Below are 18,734 nucleotides of genomic sequence, written 5' to 3'. Positions count from 1 at the left end.
TCAATGCCACTTTTGTAACTGTCCTCCTGCCCCAGTGGAAGTGCTGCCCAATCCCTCTCTGGGCTCTTGGTCCCATCTTGTCCTCCCTCCTCTTTGATGTGGTGGGTCCTGGGGTGACCTTGGGGATGCTATGGCTTGGTATCCTGAAATATTCTCACCCACCAGTACATGCCTTGTTGTCTGTCCCCTTCCGCCTGGATGCTGAGTCCGTAGAGGAACGCAGGAAAACCACACAGCCATTTACCTCCCCAAGGATTAGCGGAGGGTGGGCAGGGAAGGGATGGAGGAAGGAGTGACATTAGGTTTCGCAGGAGCTGAGTCTTGTGAATACAGAACATCCAGCGCTCTGCAGGGACCTTGAACGCAGGGCCCCTGCAGCTGTGGTTAGTGGAAGTTCTGGGCAGAGGAGTTAGGATGTTTTGGAACTCTGGAGAAGGGGCCCTGCCAGCCTTCCAAGCCTTATCTCATTGCCCCAAAGCCTCTGTGAAAAATGCTCCCTGTGGGTCTGAATCCCTGCAGACAGGCGCCCATCTTTCCCTAACTGATAATAGTTAAGATGCTGGGCCTCAATCCCTCAGGCAGGTTTCGGATCTTTCAGCCTTCCTTCCCCCTTGTACCTTTTCCCGATCTAGGTAAGCTCCCAGCAGAAGACCCTTCTCTACCCGCAGCCTGGTTCCTCCCTAACCCCCTCCCCCCCGCCCCCAACAAATAAAACCAGAGCTCTCTCCAAAACTGCTGCTGTAGGGTGCGGCTTGGACTGCAAGCTCCAAGCCCCCGGATGGATGCTCCGAGGACTCCGCCAGCCCCGGGAATTTGGCCGGCCCCACACAAGCCAGGATTATGGTTATGGCTGACACCCGGGTCATGAGCGATCACTCTGTCCCCAGCTCCCGGTCCGGGGCTTGCACACACGGCCCGCTCCATAAAGTTTTGCGTACTGTAGGAAAGAAGAAGCCACTACGCAAGCCCCTAGTTCATTAAATGGCCACACATTCGGGGCCTACGGTGTGACACGCTTCGTGCTGCGGTCTGCGGGGAACGCGATATCGGTGCCTGGACACAAAATGCGATCTAGGGAAACAAATTTGTGGTCTTCCCCAGCGGCCTTTGTCCAAAGGGTCAGCATGCATACGAAGACGGCAAACGAGCTGTCACCGTCCTGCCGGCCGCGCAATACAACGCCACTTGCGAACCTTTTCGGACAAGGCAGGCAACCCGCCCTTGCCACACCCAAGATGGCCACCTGCACCCGCCCTTTACTTTGTTCCGCGCAAGCTCAGTTCCGACTGCCACTCCCAACATGGCACCACCAGCGCGCCCCGGGGAGGGACCAAAGGCGGAAGTGGGTGTGGCACAGACGGGAGCCGAGAAGGCTCGCAGAGGCCAGGCACAAGGGAGTGGGAGCTGCTGGGCCGAGGCGATGATCCCCCCGCAGGAGGCGTCCGCCCGGCGGCGGGAGATCGAGGACAAGCTGAAGCAGGTGAGGCTGGGGCTGGGAAGCAGGTGAGGGAAGGGGCCGAGATCCGGGCCAGAGCTTCTACACAGGGAGGAGACAGGGCTAGGAGGGAGCACACCCTGCGAGGAGAAGGGGTTGGGGGCGAGGCCGTGAGGTTGGACGCGATGGTCTGCTTTAGCCTCCGGCTTCTTGAGATGTCCTCCCCCCGCTTCCCCCAGGAGGAAGAGACGCTGTCCTTCATCAGAGACAGCCTGGAGAAGAGCGACCAGCTCACCAAGAACATGGTGAGTAACCCCCCTCGGGTGGGAGGGCCAGACAGGTCTCCAGACCCTGGGGGAGAGCCCTTTTCCTGGCGGTAACGGTACAGAAGGCCAGGGGTTGTGATGGTGGTAATGTGAGGGTTTCTCTAGCAACAGTGTGGGTGTCTTATCTAGCTCTCTTCCCCTTTTCCGCCCCTTCACTGGGGATGCCGTAGCCCCTGCTGGCGCAGACTTTTCGGCTTTCTGTCCAAGCTCTCCATTCTTCCTTCCCCCCTTCCTCAGTCATTTAGCGAGACTGATTTACGTGGGCTAGGTAGTACTGGTCCTGTCTCATCCTCAATTCAAGTGATGATCAGAGGACCAGGTTAGCCTGAGTTTCGGAGGCAGAGTAAACTCAGCCTTCACCTCAGAGGGCTTTAGGGGTAGATGGAGCTTTGAAATCAGACAGATCGTCTTATGTGTGTGTGGCTCCTGACAGGTAACTCTGACCTTTAGTTAACTCGTCTACTAAGAGACGATGCCAGCCTCCCAAAGTGGCTGTGAAGGTCATAGGAGCCAATGGGAATGCATCTTGCATAGTACCTGGTCTACAATAGGTGTTCAACAAATACGAGTTTCCTTCCTTATTTCTAGAAGAGACTGAGAAAGCTCAAATTGAGTAGATACAAACTTGGGTATGTGTTAAGTACCACAATCATAAAGTTCTAGTCCTTATTTAATGAGATTCGCCCTTAGAGAGAGAGGGTTTTGAAGGTACGAGCAATGCATTGGAGGCTACTCTGTATGAAACCACTTCCCGTTCAATCTAGGAAAGCTTCAGAGAGAAGGTGAAATTGAGATTTGGCTTCAGAGGGCGGAAGGGAAGCCATCCTGGGGTGATTACCTTAGAAGGAGTTCATTTGATGCTTGGCCTGCCCTCAAATCAAACTTCATCCAGTTTATCTGGACCGCCTCCTCTGTGCTCTGCACATGGGGGGTGCTGGGGTACAGTGGTGAACAAGTACACCCTCTCCCTTCCCTCATGGACTTTATTATCTAGAAAGCCAGAGAAAAGGCAGCAAATGCCAAAGACCCCGTGGGTGGGTAGAAGCAGTCCGGGGACAACCCTGAGTCCTGAGACTGGGCTGCCCTCCGCAGGTGTCTATCCTGTCCTCCTTTGAGAGCCGCCTTATGAAGCTGGAGAATTCCATCATCCCTGTGCACAAGCAGACAGAGAACCTGCAGCGGCTGCAGGAGAACGTTGAGAAGACTCTATCCTGCCTGGACCACGTCATCAGCTACTACCATGTGGCCAGTGACACTGAGAAAATCATCAGGGAGGGGTGAGCTAGGGCCAGAGGGTCCCATGGCTAACACCTCTCGGGCCAGTGACCCTAGGCTTTCCAAAGGAGGGCTTGAATATTTGAGCCTAGAATTCTCTGTGCTAATTCTCTTCTCTTCCAAATACCGTTCACATGGTCGTTCCTTTTCATCTTCCACTGCCCGAGCTAATGCACCTCTTCTCCTTCACAGCCCCACAGGCAGGCTGGAAGAGTATCTGGGGAGCATGGCCAAGATTCAGAAGGCGGTGGAGTATTTCCAGGACAATAGCCCAGACAGCCCAGAGCTCAACAAAGTGGTGAGGGGCCTGCGGGCTGATGTGGGAGGTTTGGGGACACCAGCCCCTGTCCTGGTCTCATGAGGGACACTGGACCAGCTTAAAAGAGAACATATGGAAGAAAGAGTGGTAGGTAATACAATATGCATACTGTAGGCATTAAGATTTCTGCGTCAGGAATTATAGATAACACATTTTTAGTACATCTTTATAATTTGAACTATAAATTACATATCAAATATAAATATGTTTTATTCTTATACTTATTTTTTTATTAGAGAGAGAGAGTGCACAAACGCAAGTTGGGGAGAGGGGGAGAGAGAATCTTAAGCAGGCTCCGTGCTCAGCAAGGAGCCCAATGCAGGGCTCGATGCCACGACCTTGGGATCATGACCTGAGCCAAAATCAAGAGTCGGGTGTTCAACCAACGGAGCCACCCAGGCGCCCCATAAATTTAACATTTGATCTTTATACATGCATTTGTGTTTTTTCTGCTATGGTAAAAAAAAAAATACATAATATAAAATTTGCCATTAAATTTTTTTTTAATGTTTCTTATTTTTGAGAGAGAGACAGAGCATGAGCAGGGGAAGGGCAGAGAGAGAGGGAGACACAGAATCCGAAGCAGGCTCCAGGCTCTGAGCTGTCAGTACAGAGCCCAATGCAGGGCTTGAACCCACAAACCGCGAGATTATGACCTGAGCCAAAGTCGGATGCCCACCCGACTGAGCCACCTAGGTGCCCCTCCTCTCTCGTTTTTGAAACATCTTTATTGAGATACAGTTCACATACCATAACGTTTGCTCACTTAAAGTATGCAGTTCACTGGTTCTAGTATAATCACAGAGTCGCACGACGTCCCTGGGACCTATTTGAGAACACTTTGATCACCCGAACAGGAACCCCGAACCCACTGGCGGCCATGCCCCTCCACCCCTCTTCCCGTTCACCCAGCTTCTGCGAGTCACTGGTCTGTGCTCTCTTTCCCCAGATTTGTCTCTTCCAGGCTTCTGATGTGAATAGGGTCATATAATATGTGACCTTTTGTGTCTGCCTTTCACTTAGCATAATGTTTTCAAGGTTCATGCACATAGTGTTGTATGTCAGTGTTCAGTCCTGGGTATGGCTGAATAATACCGAATTGTGTGGATGGCCCACATTCTTCTGGTTCTCCATTCTCCACTTGATGGACTCTCCATTTTTTGGCCATTATGAGTAGCATTGCTGTGAACCCTCATGTACACTCTTTGCGTGGACACATGTTTTCTCTTCTCTTGGATGTTCTGGATATCTGTTCCTTATCAGATATACAATTTGCAGATGTTTTCTCTCATCCTGTGGGTTGTCTTTCCACTTTTTTTTAAAAATTTTTTTTAACATTTATTTATTTTTGAGACAGAGAGAGACAGAGCATGAGCAGGGGAGGGTCAGAGAGAGAGGGAGACACAGAATCCGAAACAGGCTCCAGGCTCTGAGCCATCAGCCCAGAGCCTGATGCGGGGCTCGAACTCACAGACTGCGAGATCATGACCTGAGCCGAAGTCGGACGCCCAACTGACTGAGCCACCCAGGCACCCCTCTTTTTCCACTTTTTTGATGGTGTCCTTTGCAGCCCAGAAGTTTTTCGTTTGACATTGTTCAATTGATCTATTTTTTTCTTTTGCAAACCATTTTCTTCTTCTTTTTTTTTTTTTTTTTTTTTTTTTTTTTTTTTTTATTATTCTGAGAGAACGCAAGCGGGGGAGGGCCAAAGAGAGAGGGAGGAGAGAGAGTCCCAAACAGGCTCTGCACTGACAGTGCGTAGCCCGATGCAGGGCTCGAACTTGTGAACCCGTGAGATCATGACCTGAGCCGAGATTCAGAGTTGGATGCTTAACCGGCTGAGCCACCCAGGCGCCCCTGCAAACCATTTTCTGACAAGAGGACACATTAATGGCTCAGTGAGAAAACAGTCAGCCGATATTTATGAAGCACCTGCATCTTATAAAACTTTGAGTTTCACCCGTGAAATTACACTTTGAGAGAACACGAGGCAAAGACGTAAGCAAGGGGGGCTTCATGGTCTTTTTTTCTCGGGGTTAAAGGAAGTGAAGGCAGAGGAGGGGCCAGCTGAATGCCGAAGCAGCCTCAAACCCTCTCCCTTCCTTCCTTCCCTTGTCCCCCTAGAAACTGCTGTTTGAGCGGGGAAAAGAGTCTCTGGAGTCCGAGTTCCGCAGCCTGATGACCAGGCACAGTAAGGTTGTCTCCCCTGTGCTCATCCTGGATCTGATCAGCGGTGAGGACGAGCTGGAGGTCCAGGAGGAGGTGCCCCTGGAGCACCTGCCCGAGGGAGTGCTCCAGGATGTGATCCGCATCTCCCGCTGGCTGGTGGAATACGGCCGCAACCAAGGTGAGAGGGCCCAGGTGACAAGGCCAGACGGAGTGGGATTTTTTTTTTTCCCCGTTTATTTCTTTAATCCATCTGGGTTTTGTTGTTTTTTTAATAAAAAGGAGGTTAGTAGGAAATCACACATGAGCAATGATCTACAGTTTACGTGTCAAATTGTGAATGTAGCCGAATTTAGGCTTTTCTTTATATATCTTAATCTCCTATTTCTTTACTTTTTTGATTAGTTATGAAGACTCCGATGTTTATTTTTTTAAAGTTTACTTATTTATTCAAAGAGAGAGAGAGAGAGAGAGAGGGAGAGAGAGAGAGAGAGAGAGAGAAAGCAAGTGGTGTAGGGGCAGAGAGAAGGAGAGAATCCCAAGCAGGGTCTGCCCTGTCAGCACAGAGCCTGACACGGGACTTGAGCTCATGAACCGCGAGATCATGACCTGAGCCGAAACCAAGGGTCGGACACTCAACCGATTGCGCCACCCAGGCGCCCCGATGTTTATTTATTTTTGAGAGAGAGGGAGACAGGAGCTGAGGCAGGCTCCACCACACGGTCAGTGCAGAGCCCCGTGCGAGGCTCGAACCCGTGAACTGCAAGATCATGACCTGAGCCGAAGTCGGACGTTCAACTGACTAAGCCACCCAGGCGCCCCCAGTCACAAAGACTTCAAGTAGTGCAGAAAGCCTTTGTGCTTTTTAACAGTTGCATATGTTCTGCGGTATGGTGGTAACATCATTTCTTTAGCCGGTCCTAGAATTAAAAAAAAAAAAAAAATCTTGAGTCAAGCAAAAATTTTAGAAAACAAAAACTCCAACGAATATTCAATTTTAAGGTTTTTTAGCCCCCCCAAGCCCTCCTTCTATTTGTTAGCATATACACACACGCTGTCAGTGTGCATTACTGTTACCCTCTCCTTCCTTCACGGACTGCATGGTGACAGGTCTCAGGGCTACAGGTGGTTACCTTGTGAACCCATCATGGCTCATAAGCTGCACTTTGGGGGCCTCGGGGTCGGCAGGGCATTTTTAGGGGCTCTCTGGGGAGAAGAGGGAGGCCAGTGCATACCCTCCAGACCCCTCAGCACCCTTCAGCCAGAGCCTCTGTGCTTTGGCCCATTTTTTACATCGGGGCTCCTCGTGACCCATTTGTTGGGACCTACTGAAATGTACCATGGCGTGTTTCCTTGCTCACTCGAGTTTTTGGATGTGCCAGTTTTCTGGTATTGATGAATAGTGCTGCAGTAAGCATACTTGTGTGGATTGCTTTTCTTACGTAGGGAGTCGTTGGGCGTTTTCTCAAAGATGCAATTATTGGATAGAAGTGCCCAAACAGATCTGTAACCTTGTGCCATTGTGAGCTCCTCTCCAGGTCAGTGGGGCCAGTTGACAGTCCCACGACGGTCCCATGGCTCTTTTGTCTTCATTAACTTCATTTATCTCATCTAGGGCTGTCACAGTCCTTTTTTTTTTTTTTAATTTGCACCTCATTAACAGCTAAAGATAGAGCGTGTTTTTCCTTCACCAAGACATTCCGTTGTCTCTTTGCCTCCTGTCAATTGCTCACGTCCTTTGTCCCCTTACCAAGGTGAATCTGGATGTTAGTTTTCTATTTTTTTATCTAAAAAAAACGTAGCTTTGAAATGTAATCATCGGTTTTTCTGGGGGATATTTTCCTTTTCTAAAGACAGCCTGATGGGGTGCCTGGGTGGCTTAGTCGGCTGGGCGTCCGACTTCGGCTCAGGTGTTGATCTCATGGTTCGTGAGTTCGAGCCCTGCGTCGGGCTCTGTGCTGACAGCTCAGAGCCCGGAGCCTGCTTCGGATTCTGTGTCTCCCTCTCTCTCTGCCCCTCCCCCACTCACGCTCTGTCTCTCTCCCCTTCAAAAATAAATAAACGTTAAAAAAAAAAAAAAATTAAAAACAGCCTGATTTGGGATCAGGCTATGGGGGTGGCTGGGAGCCACAGCAGGTGCTACAAACGGGTTAGCAGGCAGAAACAGTGAGCTCTGTTGCTGCCCTGCACGCTGCACGGAGTGGGGAGAGAGGGTCCCATGGCAGGGCAGAGGCAGGGACCTGCCACAGCGCTGTCACCCCGTCTCTCCCCAGATTTCATGAATGTCTACTACCAAATTCGCTCCAGCCAGCTAGACCGCTCCCTCAAGGGCCTGAAGGAACACTTCCGGAAGAGCAGTTGTTCCTCTGGGGTGCCCTACTCCCCTGCTATCCCCAACAAGAGGAAAGACACGCCCACCAAGAAGCCCACCAAGAGGCCAGGTGAGCCCCTGCCCCAGCCGGAAGGCTGCGTGGGACCTGCCTTGCTTTCAGCCGCCCTGGGGTTAGCAGTGTTGGTCCTCCAGAGCCTGTCTTCACGGTGACCCCTGACTGTAGGTACCCAGGGCAGAGAGCAGGTGTCTACCCACCTAGCGAGCCCCGTCCACTGAGGCTCCGTGCTCCAGGTGAAACGTCCCAACGTGCCAGCCGCAGCTTGGCAAGCCTGGCTGTGTCAGGCTGCCGAGAGCTGCAGCCCTCGGCTGAAAGAGAGGCTAGGATATCGCAGGGCGAGGGGCTGCCGTGACCAGCACCAGGGAGAGAAAGCTCGTGAAACCAGGGGCCTCTTCCACCTTAGCCCACACTGCCGAGCTGCGGCGGCAGGCACGTGCCCTGTGTGGCCTGGGGGACCTGGGGGACCCCCCCCCCCCCCGCCTCGTGACAGCAGGCTGTGTGTAGGGCGTTCCTTCCCGACCTGCCCATGCCCCTCAGGGCCCAAGTGAGCAGAGGGCTGGGGAAGCTGGGCCTGGTGGCCCCGGCAGGAAGTGCGCCGCCTTCTCCCCGCCAGGGTGACTGTCCCGGCGGTCACCTAGAAAACCGGCTCCAAACAGTGACTGTGCTAAGCCAGCCCGCTGGGCTGCAGCTGCCTGCACACATTCACTCTATCCCCGTGCCTTTGTGGGTTGGGCAGGGGCCTCGAGGCTCTGAGGCTGCCTGCCTCGGCCAGTCTGTGCTCTCTTCCCCTGTCTCTTCTCTGACAGGCCCACGTCGGGGGGGCCCCGGGACCCGGTCTGCAGTGGCCCAAGAGTGCTGGCTGGCCATGCCGGGGCTCACAGTGGGCCTAATCTGTCCTTGGCTTATGGGCCCCAGAAGCAAACTCTGGCTGTGAGGATCCCTGCAGTTGCTGTGGGGTTTCCAGACTTGTCAGCTGCCAGTAGGTTAGGACCCATGTTGGAAACTAGGGAATCGGGCCTCTGGGACGTCAATTCCTGGCTCAGAGGAGAGGAGCAGGGAGGCCTCAGTTGGTCGGTAATTTAATACCAGCCTCAGCGTCTCTGTGGTAATTGGGTGCCTGATGGGTTTGGCGGCTGCCTGATCAGCGTCCCCCGTCCACACCCATGGCAGCGTGCTATCTAGGCTCCTCGAGGCCTGTCTGCAAGCCCATCTGTTCCTGGTCTGTTGTGGGGCAGGAATCCGATTCGCTCATTAGCAGGACCGCTTGCCGAATGGGGAGAGCACAGGGAGACAGATGCTGAGCTGAGGCCCTGAACCTGGTCATTAGTAGCTAATTGTGATGTGGTACAAACAGAAAGAAATGAGCCACTCCAGACCTGGCTCCTTTTCCCCCAGCTTTTTTGGGGAGGGGGCTGCCAGGACCCAAGCCGCCTCACTCTGATCAGAGACATGGGAGGGGGTGGGGGGACACAGGAGTCTCCAGGGAAGATGGACCAGAGTTAGCTACGAGGACCTCGTCCCCCCTCCCAGTGCATTTCATTATCGAGGGAGCTGTCCTCGTCCATTTTAAAAGCTATTTCATTTGCCCGCATTTTCTGCCCTGAGATGTCTCATTCCCGCAGAGGTGGCTGACCCTGGAGGCTGTAGGCACTGCAGTTTTGTTTTTGTTGTTGTTTTCACTTGTGATACTAACTGTTGTTTTTTCCCCCCATGCCGAGAGCATGCACCCTTTCTACTGCCCTCTCTCTGGCTCTGTGCCGTGGCTTCTGTTAACCGCACCCCCCCATCCTAGCTTCTGAGTTTTTTTCCCATTGCTTTGGGGGTTCAGGTGGCTTTGGTGCACGGGGCCAGGCTGCCTCAGGGCCTCCAAGCCTTCCGTCTTGGGCATTGCTGTCCCAGGAAGCTCAGTGCTGTCTCACCAACTCCCGGGTTCTGTTTTCTGTTGACCTCTGTTTAGCCACATCCCAACACTGAGCATGCCTGGGGCCGGGGACTCTGCCTGGGGTTTCAGGCCGGGCCTTGGGCCTGCTGGCCTCCAGGGGTCCCCAGGCTTTGCCAACCTGGCTGTGCCCTCTGGGTGTGAGAGCCTTGTTGTCACCAACTCCTCCGTCCTGAGCCCTGGTTTATTCTGACTTAAATGCCACTCAGTAGTGTTTTTTATTTTTGGCTTCCCCTAATGGATCTTTGCCCATCTCCTCTCCTTCACCCGCTGCACTTTCTAAAAAGCACTCGATCCAGAACGATGAGGGTCAGTAGTAGCAGAATCAGGAGCCCCGTGTGGAGAGCGACCCGTGTCTGTTCCTTCCTGCCCATCTGCAGCGTCTCCGGTGGTCCTGGGAAGGGGCCTGCTGGAGAGATGGCGTGTGGGCATGCTCACTGTCGGGGGGTCCGGGTGTGGGGCTCAGGGCGGGGGGCAGGTGGAGGGCCGCTGCTGTTTTCTCTCACTCATTTCCTAGGTCCTCTTATCTCCTCTCTGTGTGGCTCTGGTGACAGGGACGATCCGTAAGGCTCAGAACCTTCTGAAACAGTATTCCCAGCATGGTCTAGATGGGAAAAAGGGGGGCTCTAACCTCATTCCTCTGGAAGGTAATCACTCTGTGTTCCTCTCCTGTTCCCTCCTCCTCCACCATGTGTCCACTCTCGTGGCAGGGCAGAGCCTCCAAGCCCCCAGGAGGGCCGAGGGAGAGTCCTGGAGAGGGAAGCAGGGGCGGGAACAGCAAGTCCCTGGTGCCTCTTGTTCCAGCTGGCCCAGGGGCAGCTTTCACGGCCTCGGCCTGGTCCTGTCTGGCTGCCGGCAGCTCTGCCCTCCCTGAGGCTTCCTACTCCCTCCCCTCCCTGTCTCTGTCCTTGTCTCCTATTTGAACTCAGAGCAAGTTCTTTGTCGTGGGCAGCCCTTTCACGCTCAGACCAGCAGCGGCAGGACCAAGCTGGCCTAGGCCTCCGGGCCACCCGCTCCTTCCCCAGCTTTAGAAAGTGGAGTGAGAGCCACAAGGGGGATGGGCAGCCTGTAGGTCATGTCCCTCCTTGTCTCCTGTCAGAGGAAGGACAGCCCTGCCCTGGTGGACCTGACCCTCCTTTGAAAGAATAACCCTGGGAAACAAAAGAAGGCTGGCCCGTTCACGCCGCAGTGACATTTCTCTAGCTGAGTCTCTCTCCCTGATAGGGTGAGGTCGGTAAACCCCCTGGGGCCAAGCATCAGACCCTCTGCAGCTGTCAGAAGCTCTTCAGAGCTTGGTGGTCCCGTGGGCTTTCTCTGGCCTCAGGGCGGCTTGGAGAAGCAGCTCTCAAGGACTGTCTGGGGCACTGCAAGTCAGGCTTGAAACGGCTGTTCCCAACATGGTCCCAGGCAGAGGAGGGGCTCAGAGCCCACTCCGGCGCCCCTTCCCCTGCACCCCATCTCACACCCCACCCGGGAGATGGAGGGCTTCTTCCCTGGCTCCGAGGGGCAGCCCACCCGACCCCTGGATAAACGCTGCTCGCGCCTGTGTGGCCGACATCTCGCTAGGTCACGAGCATGATTTCCGAGTTAAGCACCTGTCGGAGGCCCTGAACGACAAGCACGGGCCGCTGGCTGGTGAGTACTGCAGCCCAGCCCGAGGGCAGCCGAGGAAGGCTCTGCTCTGAGGATGAGCCAGGCCTATCTGCCTCTCTGTCTCTCTCTCAAGTCTGTCTTTTGGGCACTAGGTCTCCTTGCCTCTCTCCAGATGGGAGTGCATGCCTGGCTCTCAGGGCCTGGGCCAAGGGGAGAAGTTGCTGCTACTTGGAAGGTGGCTCCCCGCAGGGCAGGGAGCCCTGACATCTGACTCCAACAACAGCTCCAAAGCTCTGACTCGGAGCCCGTTCGTTTGCTGATAGGACCAGGTTGCCTGCAGGTGCCCCTGTCCCAGCCTCCAATAGCGGGGCCGGGTCTCCTGCTGGGGCAGCTGACCGGCAGGGAGCCCTCCCTTTCTGGGACTCACATCACCTTTTCTCAAAGGTTGACCCCATGCCGGCTAGTCTCATAGCCCATGGCCCACCACTGCCTGAGACATTCCAGAAGGTCTGGCTGGGCTGATAACTGCCTTCAGTGGCCCAGCATTTTCTCAGACGGGTGGGCGCTGCTGCTCACCCACCCTGGCTGGGTGGCTTCTTTCTAGTACCATCCTCAGTCCTGGGGTCAGGTGCACCTTAGCCAGGAAGCTGATTTAGGGCTCTTGCCTCTGCATCCGTTTATCCGTCTCCCTGCCACCTCGAGTACCTGATGCTCTGGGACATAAATACTGTCCGGCAGAGCTGAAAGTGAAGCCAGGACAAAGGCTGGATTCAGCCCCGTTTTTCCCCTTGAACCGGTCAGGCCCACTAGAGCCCTCTCAGCTTTCTGCCAGAACGGTCTACCTCTTTCCCATATGCTGCTGGCCTGGGCTACAGGCCAGGAGCTGGGGAGACCCATTCCGCCCCCCCCACGCCCCGCAGGGAGAATGGCTGCCTCCAGACCAGCCGCTCAGGGGCACTGCTGTCCCCCCAGGGAGAGACGACACGCTGGACGTGGAGACCGACGCCTACATTCACTGCGTCAGCGCCTTCGTCAAGCTGGCCCAGAGCGAGTACCAGCTGCTGATGGACATCATCCCCGAGCACCATCAGAAAAAGACCTTTGACTCCCTGATCCAGGTCCTGCCCCGCCCCACCCTGCTCCCGGGGCCTGACCAGATGCCCCAGCAAAAGCTGTCACTGCAGAAGCTTGAGTTTGGGCCAGATCTGTCATCCGTAGCCTTCATCGTAGCCACCACCGCGTCTGGGGCGCCTCCCCGTTGCCGGCTGCCTCTGCGGGGCATGCCGTCTTCCCCCACCCCCCTCCGGGAGCCCTTACCACCCCTGGGAGCCAGCTCTCACCTCCCTGCGCCTCTGTGAGCTGTGCCCTCGCCCCACTCTCTCAGGATGCGCTGGATGGGCTGATGCTGGAAGGAGAGAACATCGTGTCTGCTGCCCGGAAAGCCATCATCCGGCACGACTTCTCTGCCGTGCTCACCGTCTTCCCCATCCTGCGGCACCTCAAGCAGACCAAGCCCGAGTTTGACCAAGTGCTCCAGGTATGCGGGTAGGAAACCCCCTGGGGACATGGGGAGGAGGGATCCTGCCGCCTGGCGCAGTCTCCCGAGGGAGCCGCCTTCTCCGCCCTAACACCTCTGCTCGCAGGGTGAGTGGAAGCAGCTTCAGAGGGGCCCTGGGCACGTACGGGGTGACCGGACAAGAGGGGAGGCCCTGGGGTGAGGGGCAGGGAAACAGCTGGCAAGGAGCTGGGTTCCACTGCTCTGTGTTTGCGTCCTTAGGGAACGGCCGCCAGCACCAAGAATAAGCTGGCCGGCCTCATCACCTCCATGGAGACCGTGGGAGCCAAGGCACTGGAAGACTTTGCTGACAACATCAAGGTGCTCTCTGCTCTCCGCTGCTGCTGCCGCTGCCCTAGGGACTGTGGGCAGGACCACCAGGGGCCTGCTTCCTGTCAGCACCCACTGGCCTCCCTTTCTCTCCCACGGGGCTCCTGAGCCCCCAAGGGGTGAAGCTCCTGCCCCACTTGTCCTGTCCCGTCTTGCTCGCCTTTGTGTCTGATGGGTGTCCTGACACCTGTCTGCCAGGAGGTGGCACCAAGAGCGGGCTGCCTGGGGCCTGGGAGCGGGGGTGGGGGTGGGGGGGGCGAGGCTTTGGGAACAGGTTCTGGAAGTTGTTTTTTCCACAGAATGACCCGGACAAGGAATACAACATGCCCAAGGATGGCACCGTGCATGAGCTCACGAGCAACGTAGGTGCTGCCCCAGGTCGCCTGGAGAGGGAAGGGGGCCTAGGGTGGCCCAGAGCTGCATGCTGGTGGCAGGATGCATGGCAAAGTACTTGGCGTCCCCAGTAGACTAGTTCATTCAGGGCAGGAGGCTTGCGACCACCCTATTCCCTGGGCAGACCCCTGGCCCTGCATTTGCCCTGGAATGGTCAGAGGGGATGCGTTTGGGAGGTAATCTGACCTTTAGGTCCTGCCCTTGACCTTCTTTCCTCCCCAAACAGGCCATCCTCTTCCTACAGCAGCTCCTGGACTTCCAGGAGACGGCTGGTGCCATGCTGGCCTCCCAAGGTACTCGGTACCTCCCAGTGGGGCCCCCTACCCCATACCCCACTCCTCCCTCTGTCTGGAAACACAGGGGTTACTGGCCACCTCCGAAAGAGATTTCCTCCAGCCCTGTGGAGTGGGGTTTGACTGTGCCTTTCCTGTCCCAGCCTCCCCCCATCTTGCTCCTTCTGCCCTCCTGGCTCTGGAGAGTGGCACTCCCTGGGTCGGAGATGCCCTGCCTGGCTCGCCCCTCCTTCCGCATTTCTCCACCTGCTTTTGTGTTCGCCTGTCCTCCCAGTTAGTCCCACACAGCTGACCGTTCCGTGGGCTGGCGTCTCAGGGCCGGCCTGGTGTCTACCTGCTGATCACTGCCCTGGCACTGGAGCTGGGGAGGTTGGCGTTTCTGAGCACCAAGAACCAACCCGATGTGTTGGGGCCCCCGGGCCCTCCCCCTCTGTCCTTTTTCGGGGCGAGGAGCCAGGAGCGGCCTCTGGCCTGCGGTTCTCTGGACCCCCACTTCGCTGCATGCTCCCTTGCCTTCAGGGGTCCAGTGTCTGTGTTCTGGCTGTCACGGGGAGGGGTCTGCTTGACTTGGGGACACGGTTTCTAACCTGTGTTTGCACTTTGCGTCTTTCTTCCTTCTTTGTCTCTCCCCCTCCCCCTCTGAGTGCACTGCCTTTCACTCCGTAGTTCTCGGGGACACATACAATATTCCTTTAGACCCCCGAGGTAAGCAGCACCATCCTGCCCCTGTGTAGCCCCATGGGGACAGAGGCCCCTGGACAGACTCAGGACCTACTGGGGAGCAGGGGTCGGAGGGGACATGGGTGTCTTCGGGGCACTCCTAATGGTCTCAGCTCCCCACAGGGCCACTTTCTGTCCCTGAGCTTATTCAAGCGACACCCTGAGTGCCCCCTCCAGGCTAGCCCAGCACCTGTGCGCCCCCTCCCTCCCTGCCCACCCCCCCTTCCCCCTTGGCCTTCTGCTTGTTCAGAGGGGCCGGGTAGAGGGGGTTGTGGGAAGTGGGGGAGAAGGGGCAGAGGCCGTGGGGAGCCCACAAATGGGGTAGGTGGGCTTTGTAGACAGCACCCAGCATGAGTCGGGGCTGGGGGGGGGGGCACGGGGTGTCCCACTCCTGTCCTGCCAGCCTTCCTGCTGATCACAGTCCGGCTCGTTCGCCATGCCACCCTGTCACCGCAGAGGGGCTGGCCCTGGGCTCCAGGAAGAGTCTGAGGGAGGGCTCCCTGCAGCAGGCGGGAGCCCAGCGGCTGCGCAGACACCCAGCTCTGCCCCCAGCGCCTCCACACCCAGTCTACCCGAGGAAGGCTCGGGGCCCCTCCCAGGGTTTCCACAGTGGCTCCTGGGGCCGAGGGAAGGCCGGAGAGGGTCCTGGCTGCTGCCACCAGTGCAGTAACTGCCCTTCTCTCCCAGAGACCAGCTCCTCAGCCACCAGCTACAGCTCTGAGTTCAGCAAGCGCCTGCTGAGCACGTATATCTGTGAGTGCGGTCTGGCCCGCCAGGAGCCCCCCGCCCCCACATCCGCCTCCTCTTCTTTCTTGCTTGCTCTCCTGCTACTGCCGGTCCGCTCCTGGGCACCCTTGGCCTTTGGGATCGTAACCCAACCTCCGATTTAGGGGCAGAGGGGCCGGGCGGGCAGGGGGCCCCCGACGCTTGTGGAGTCTGGAGTTGGGAGGGACAAGGACGAGGGGTAGGAGCCGGTTCGCGGCCCAGGGGTTGGGTCGTTTCGGTCAGACTGCCATGGTGGATGTAGCCACGTCCTTCCCTGTGCAGGTAAAGTCCTGGGCAACCTGCAGTTGAACTTGCTGAGCAAGTCCAAGGTGTATGAGGACCCGGCTCTGAGCGCCATCTTCCTGCACAACAACTACAACTACATCCTCAAGGCCCTGGAGAAGTGAGTGGCGGCAGGTGCCGGTGTATATCTCTCCCCGGTCCCCTGCCCACCCTCGCGGGGCAGCCTGTGCCCTCTGCCTGGACAGGCGGGGAGGCAGGGCCTTACCCCTTGTGGCCCCAGGACCTGGAGTGGTGTGAGACACGCCCCACCGGTGCTGCCGCGGAGGCCGGTCACCTTTGGGCCCTGAGAGCTGATCCCGTCCCCTCTGCTCTCTCCCTGCTCCTGCCCCAGATCCGAGCTGATCCAGCTGGTGGCCGTGACCCAGAAGACTGCCGAGCGCTCCTACCGGGAGCACATCGAGCAGCAGATCCAGACCTACCAGCGCAGGTGGGCACCCCCCCCCCGCCACGCCCTCCCCTTACCCCTCCTTCCTATCCGAGCTTCAGGCAGAGTGGGGTCAGTCACGGGGACGCGCTCCCCTGTGGACCCAGTCCCAGTCTGCCACTTGCTATTTAACCACGCTGGCAGGGTGGAGAGGGAAGCCGCCTCCCCTACCGCAGCCCTTGTCCTCGGGGCTGCTGTGGCCAGCCTCCCCGGAGGGTGGGCTGCCAGGGCTGCAGGCTAAGAAGGATCGAAAGGGGATGTGAGGCCAGGCAAAGAGCGAGTTCGCGAGAGCTCTTGAGCTGGCGGAGCCTCGCTCTGCGGCACGTCTTCTGCTCCTCCTCCCTGCTCCTCTTGGTTTGCGGGTCTCCTTTTGCGCGTTTCTTTCCGTGAGCGGTCTCCCTCCTTCCTTTGTCCTCTGCTTCCTCCTTTCTTTCTCATCTGCTTCTCCACCCTTATGCTCCGTGAAATCGATGTGAGCGTAGCTGGTTGTGTCTGTTCAACGTATTGAATTCCGTTTCTTGTTCTTAAAAGCAAGCAGCTCGAACGTTTTCTCTTTCCAAGGAAAAATCTCAGTTGTGTTCTGCTTAGTTTGACCCCAATTGATTGCTGACCTCCCCCTCACTCAGTAGATCAAGAGATTTAAAAAGCAAAACAAACCAGGGGCGCCTGGGTGGCTCAGTCAGTTAAGCGTCCGACTTCGGCTCAGGTCATGATTTTACGGCTCGTGGGTTCAAGCCCTGCCTCGGACTCTGTGTTGACAGCTTACACTCTGTCTCTCAAATATGAATGAACATTAAACACACACACACACACACACACACACACACACACACACACACACCAAACCAGCCCCTGGGAAGCAGCAGCAGCCTGAAGCTGTCCCTTCTCTGCCTTCTGCTTCTCTCCCCTCCTGGCAGCTGGTTAAAGGTGACTGACTACATCGCTGAGAAGAATCTACCTGTATTCCAACCAGGAGTCAAGGTGGGTGGAAGGCCCGGGCTGGAAAGGCTTGTCCAGCAGATGTGATACTTGTTGTCACGTCTCTGGGTGAAAAATGGACAAGCATCCCGCCGGGACGAGCAAAGGGCAGCGGGAGAAAGGGCCAGGCTCAGGTGTCTGGGGAAGGAGCCAGTGGCAGGGCGGCTCTGCTCTGAGGGACGCTTTCTCTGCCCTCTCTCGCCACCCCCAGCTGAGGGACAAGGAGCGGCAGATGATCAAGGAGCGGTTCAAGGTGAGCTGGGGTCCTCCCCTCTCCACTGCTTCCCACTCCTGTGGCAGGGACACAGACCCAGAGTCTTTGTGTTTGGGTCGCTTCTATTTCCACCTTTTTGCTGGCCAGGGCTTCAACGATGGCCTTGAAGAATTGTGCAAAATCCAGAAGGCCTGGGCTATTCCTGACACGGAGCAGAGAGACAAGATTCGCCAAGCTCAGAAAAACATCGTCAGGGAGACCTATGGGGCCTTTCTGCACAGGTGAGCCCTCCGGTCCCCACCTTCCCAGCCCTACGCCCCTCGCTCCCCCTCGCTGGGTCTCTGCTCTCCTTCCAAAAAACCACGGAGGGGCTGGGGGGTGTGGGTGGCAGAGCCGACACCCTGGGCTTTGCTGGGGGGCAGACGGGGATGTCACTCAGGGGCGCCCTGTCAGGAGTGCCTAAGGTTGAGACCGACCTGGGGGGTTGCTAGCCTGCCTCCTGACCTCAGTGCCTGGTCAGGTATGGCAGCGTGCCCTTCACCAAGAACCCTGAGAAGTACATCAAGTACCGCGTGGAACAGGTGGGCGACATGATCGAGCGCCTCTTTGACACCTCTGCCTGAGCCTGCTACTGCTCCTGCCTGGCTCCGCCAGGTCAGCCATGTTATTGAACAGATAAACCAGTGTTAACTTGCCTCTGGGCCTGGTGAGTTTGACATCCTTGGGGCCAGGGGCCTTTTTCCACCCCTTCCCCAGCCCGGCGCCCTGTCCCTGAGCCCTGGGGTCCTGGTTGGCATTTCTTCCTGGAGCCCCCCAGACCACCACTCTCCCAGAACCCTGGGGTTCCCTCACACCTTAGGTTTCGTGACCCGGAGCCTCCCTGGGCCACATGCTAGCTTCCAGACAGGAAAGGACAAAGAAGAAAGACCAAGGCCTATAGCCACAGCTGCCTCATGTGTACAAGAGCAGGAGAGTGAATATGAATAGCCCACCGCTGGCCCAGTTCAGAGCTGGGGGTGGAGAACGCCCCCTTGAGCCCAGAAATGTCGATAGGGCCCAGTGAGGGGCAGGCCACAGCGCAGCCAGAGGGCGTGGCGAAAAAACAAGCAGGAGCGACCCACTCGTGGATTCGGTGCAGAAAACGTATTCCCCCTCACCCACAGCCCGGAAGTCGGGGTGTTCTGCCTCCTAGGCATCCCCCGGGTGACTGGAGTGGGAGTGCCCTCTCTCCGTGGTCTCTAGGGTCCAGCACCCTGCAGAAAGAGTTCTGAGAAGCCTGGCTACCCTATGTGGCCTGACCCAGGCCCCTGTCTCCT

General features: G+C 56.7%; 1 protein-coding gene across 5 annotated transcripts; it reads left to right on the top strand.

Moving 5' to 3' along the window:
- The first annotated feature begins 1,322 nt into the window (after positions 1–1,322).
- On the top strand, positions 1,323–18,113 carry EXOC7 (exocyst complex component 7). 5 transcript variants are annotated; one of them, XM_047833242.1, is made up of 20 exons: positions 1,323–1,480; positions 1,675–1,740; positions 2,854–3,038; positions 3,229–3,334; positions 5,480–5,702; positions 7,795–7,962; positions 10,405–10,497; positions 11,417–11,485; positions 12,416–12,561; positions 12,828–12,980; positions 13,221–13,319; positions 13,628–13,690; positions 13,948–14,014; positions 15,422–15,487; positions 15,782–15,902; positions 16,134–16,229; positions 17,144–17,207; positions 17,416–17,457; positions 17,566–17,699; positions 17,939–18,113. In XM_047833242.1, exons 1-20 carry the CDS (start codon positions 1,421–1,423, stop codon positions 18,039–18,041), a joined length of 2,124 nt encoding a protein of 707 aa, XP_047689198.1. In that variant the 5' UTR covers positions 1,323–1,420; the 3' UTR covers positions 18,042–18,113. The 5 variants fall into 5 exon arrangements, with proteins under 5 accessions (XP_047689198.1, XP_047689201.1, XP_047689200.1 ...); XM_047833245.1 differs by lacking the exon at positions 10,405–10,497; XM_047833244.1 differs by lacking the exon at positions 11,417–11,485.
- Positions 18,114–18,734: the final 621 nt, after the last annotated feature.

The sequence above is a fragment of the Prionailurus viverrinus genome, chromosome E1 (genome assembly GCF_022837055.1).
Source record: "Prionailurus viverrinus isolate Anna chromosome E1, UM_Priviv_1.0, whole genome shotgun sequence".
NCBI lineage: Eukaryota > Metazoa > Chordata > Mammalia > Carnivora > Felidae > Prionailurus > Prionailurus viverrinus.
The sequence above is the reverse complement of the archived record's forward strand: the minus strand, read 5'-3'. Positions and strand labels throughout refer to the sequence as shown.

Bases quoted from the DNA above. Each gene is read 5' to 3' on its own strand.
- EXOC7 (XM_047833242.1), top strand. From the start codon at position 1,421: ATGATCCCCCCGCAGGAGGCGTCCGCCCGGCGGCGGGAGATCGAGGAC. The intron at 3,039-3,228 runs GTGAGCTAGGGC...TCTCCTTCACAG, and splicing joins GAGAAAATCATCAGGGAGGG to CCCCACAGGCAGGCTGGAAG. The intron at 15,488-15,781 runs GTGAGTGCGGTC...TTCCCTGTGCAG, and splicing joins CCTGCTGAGCACGTATATCT to GTAAAGTCCTGGGCAACCTG.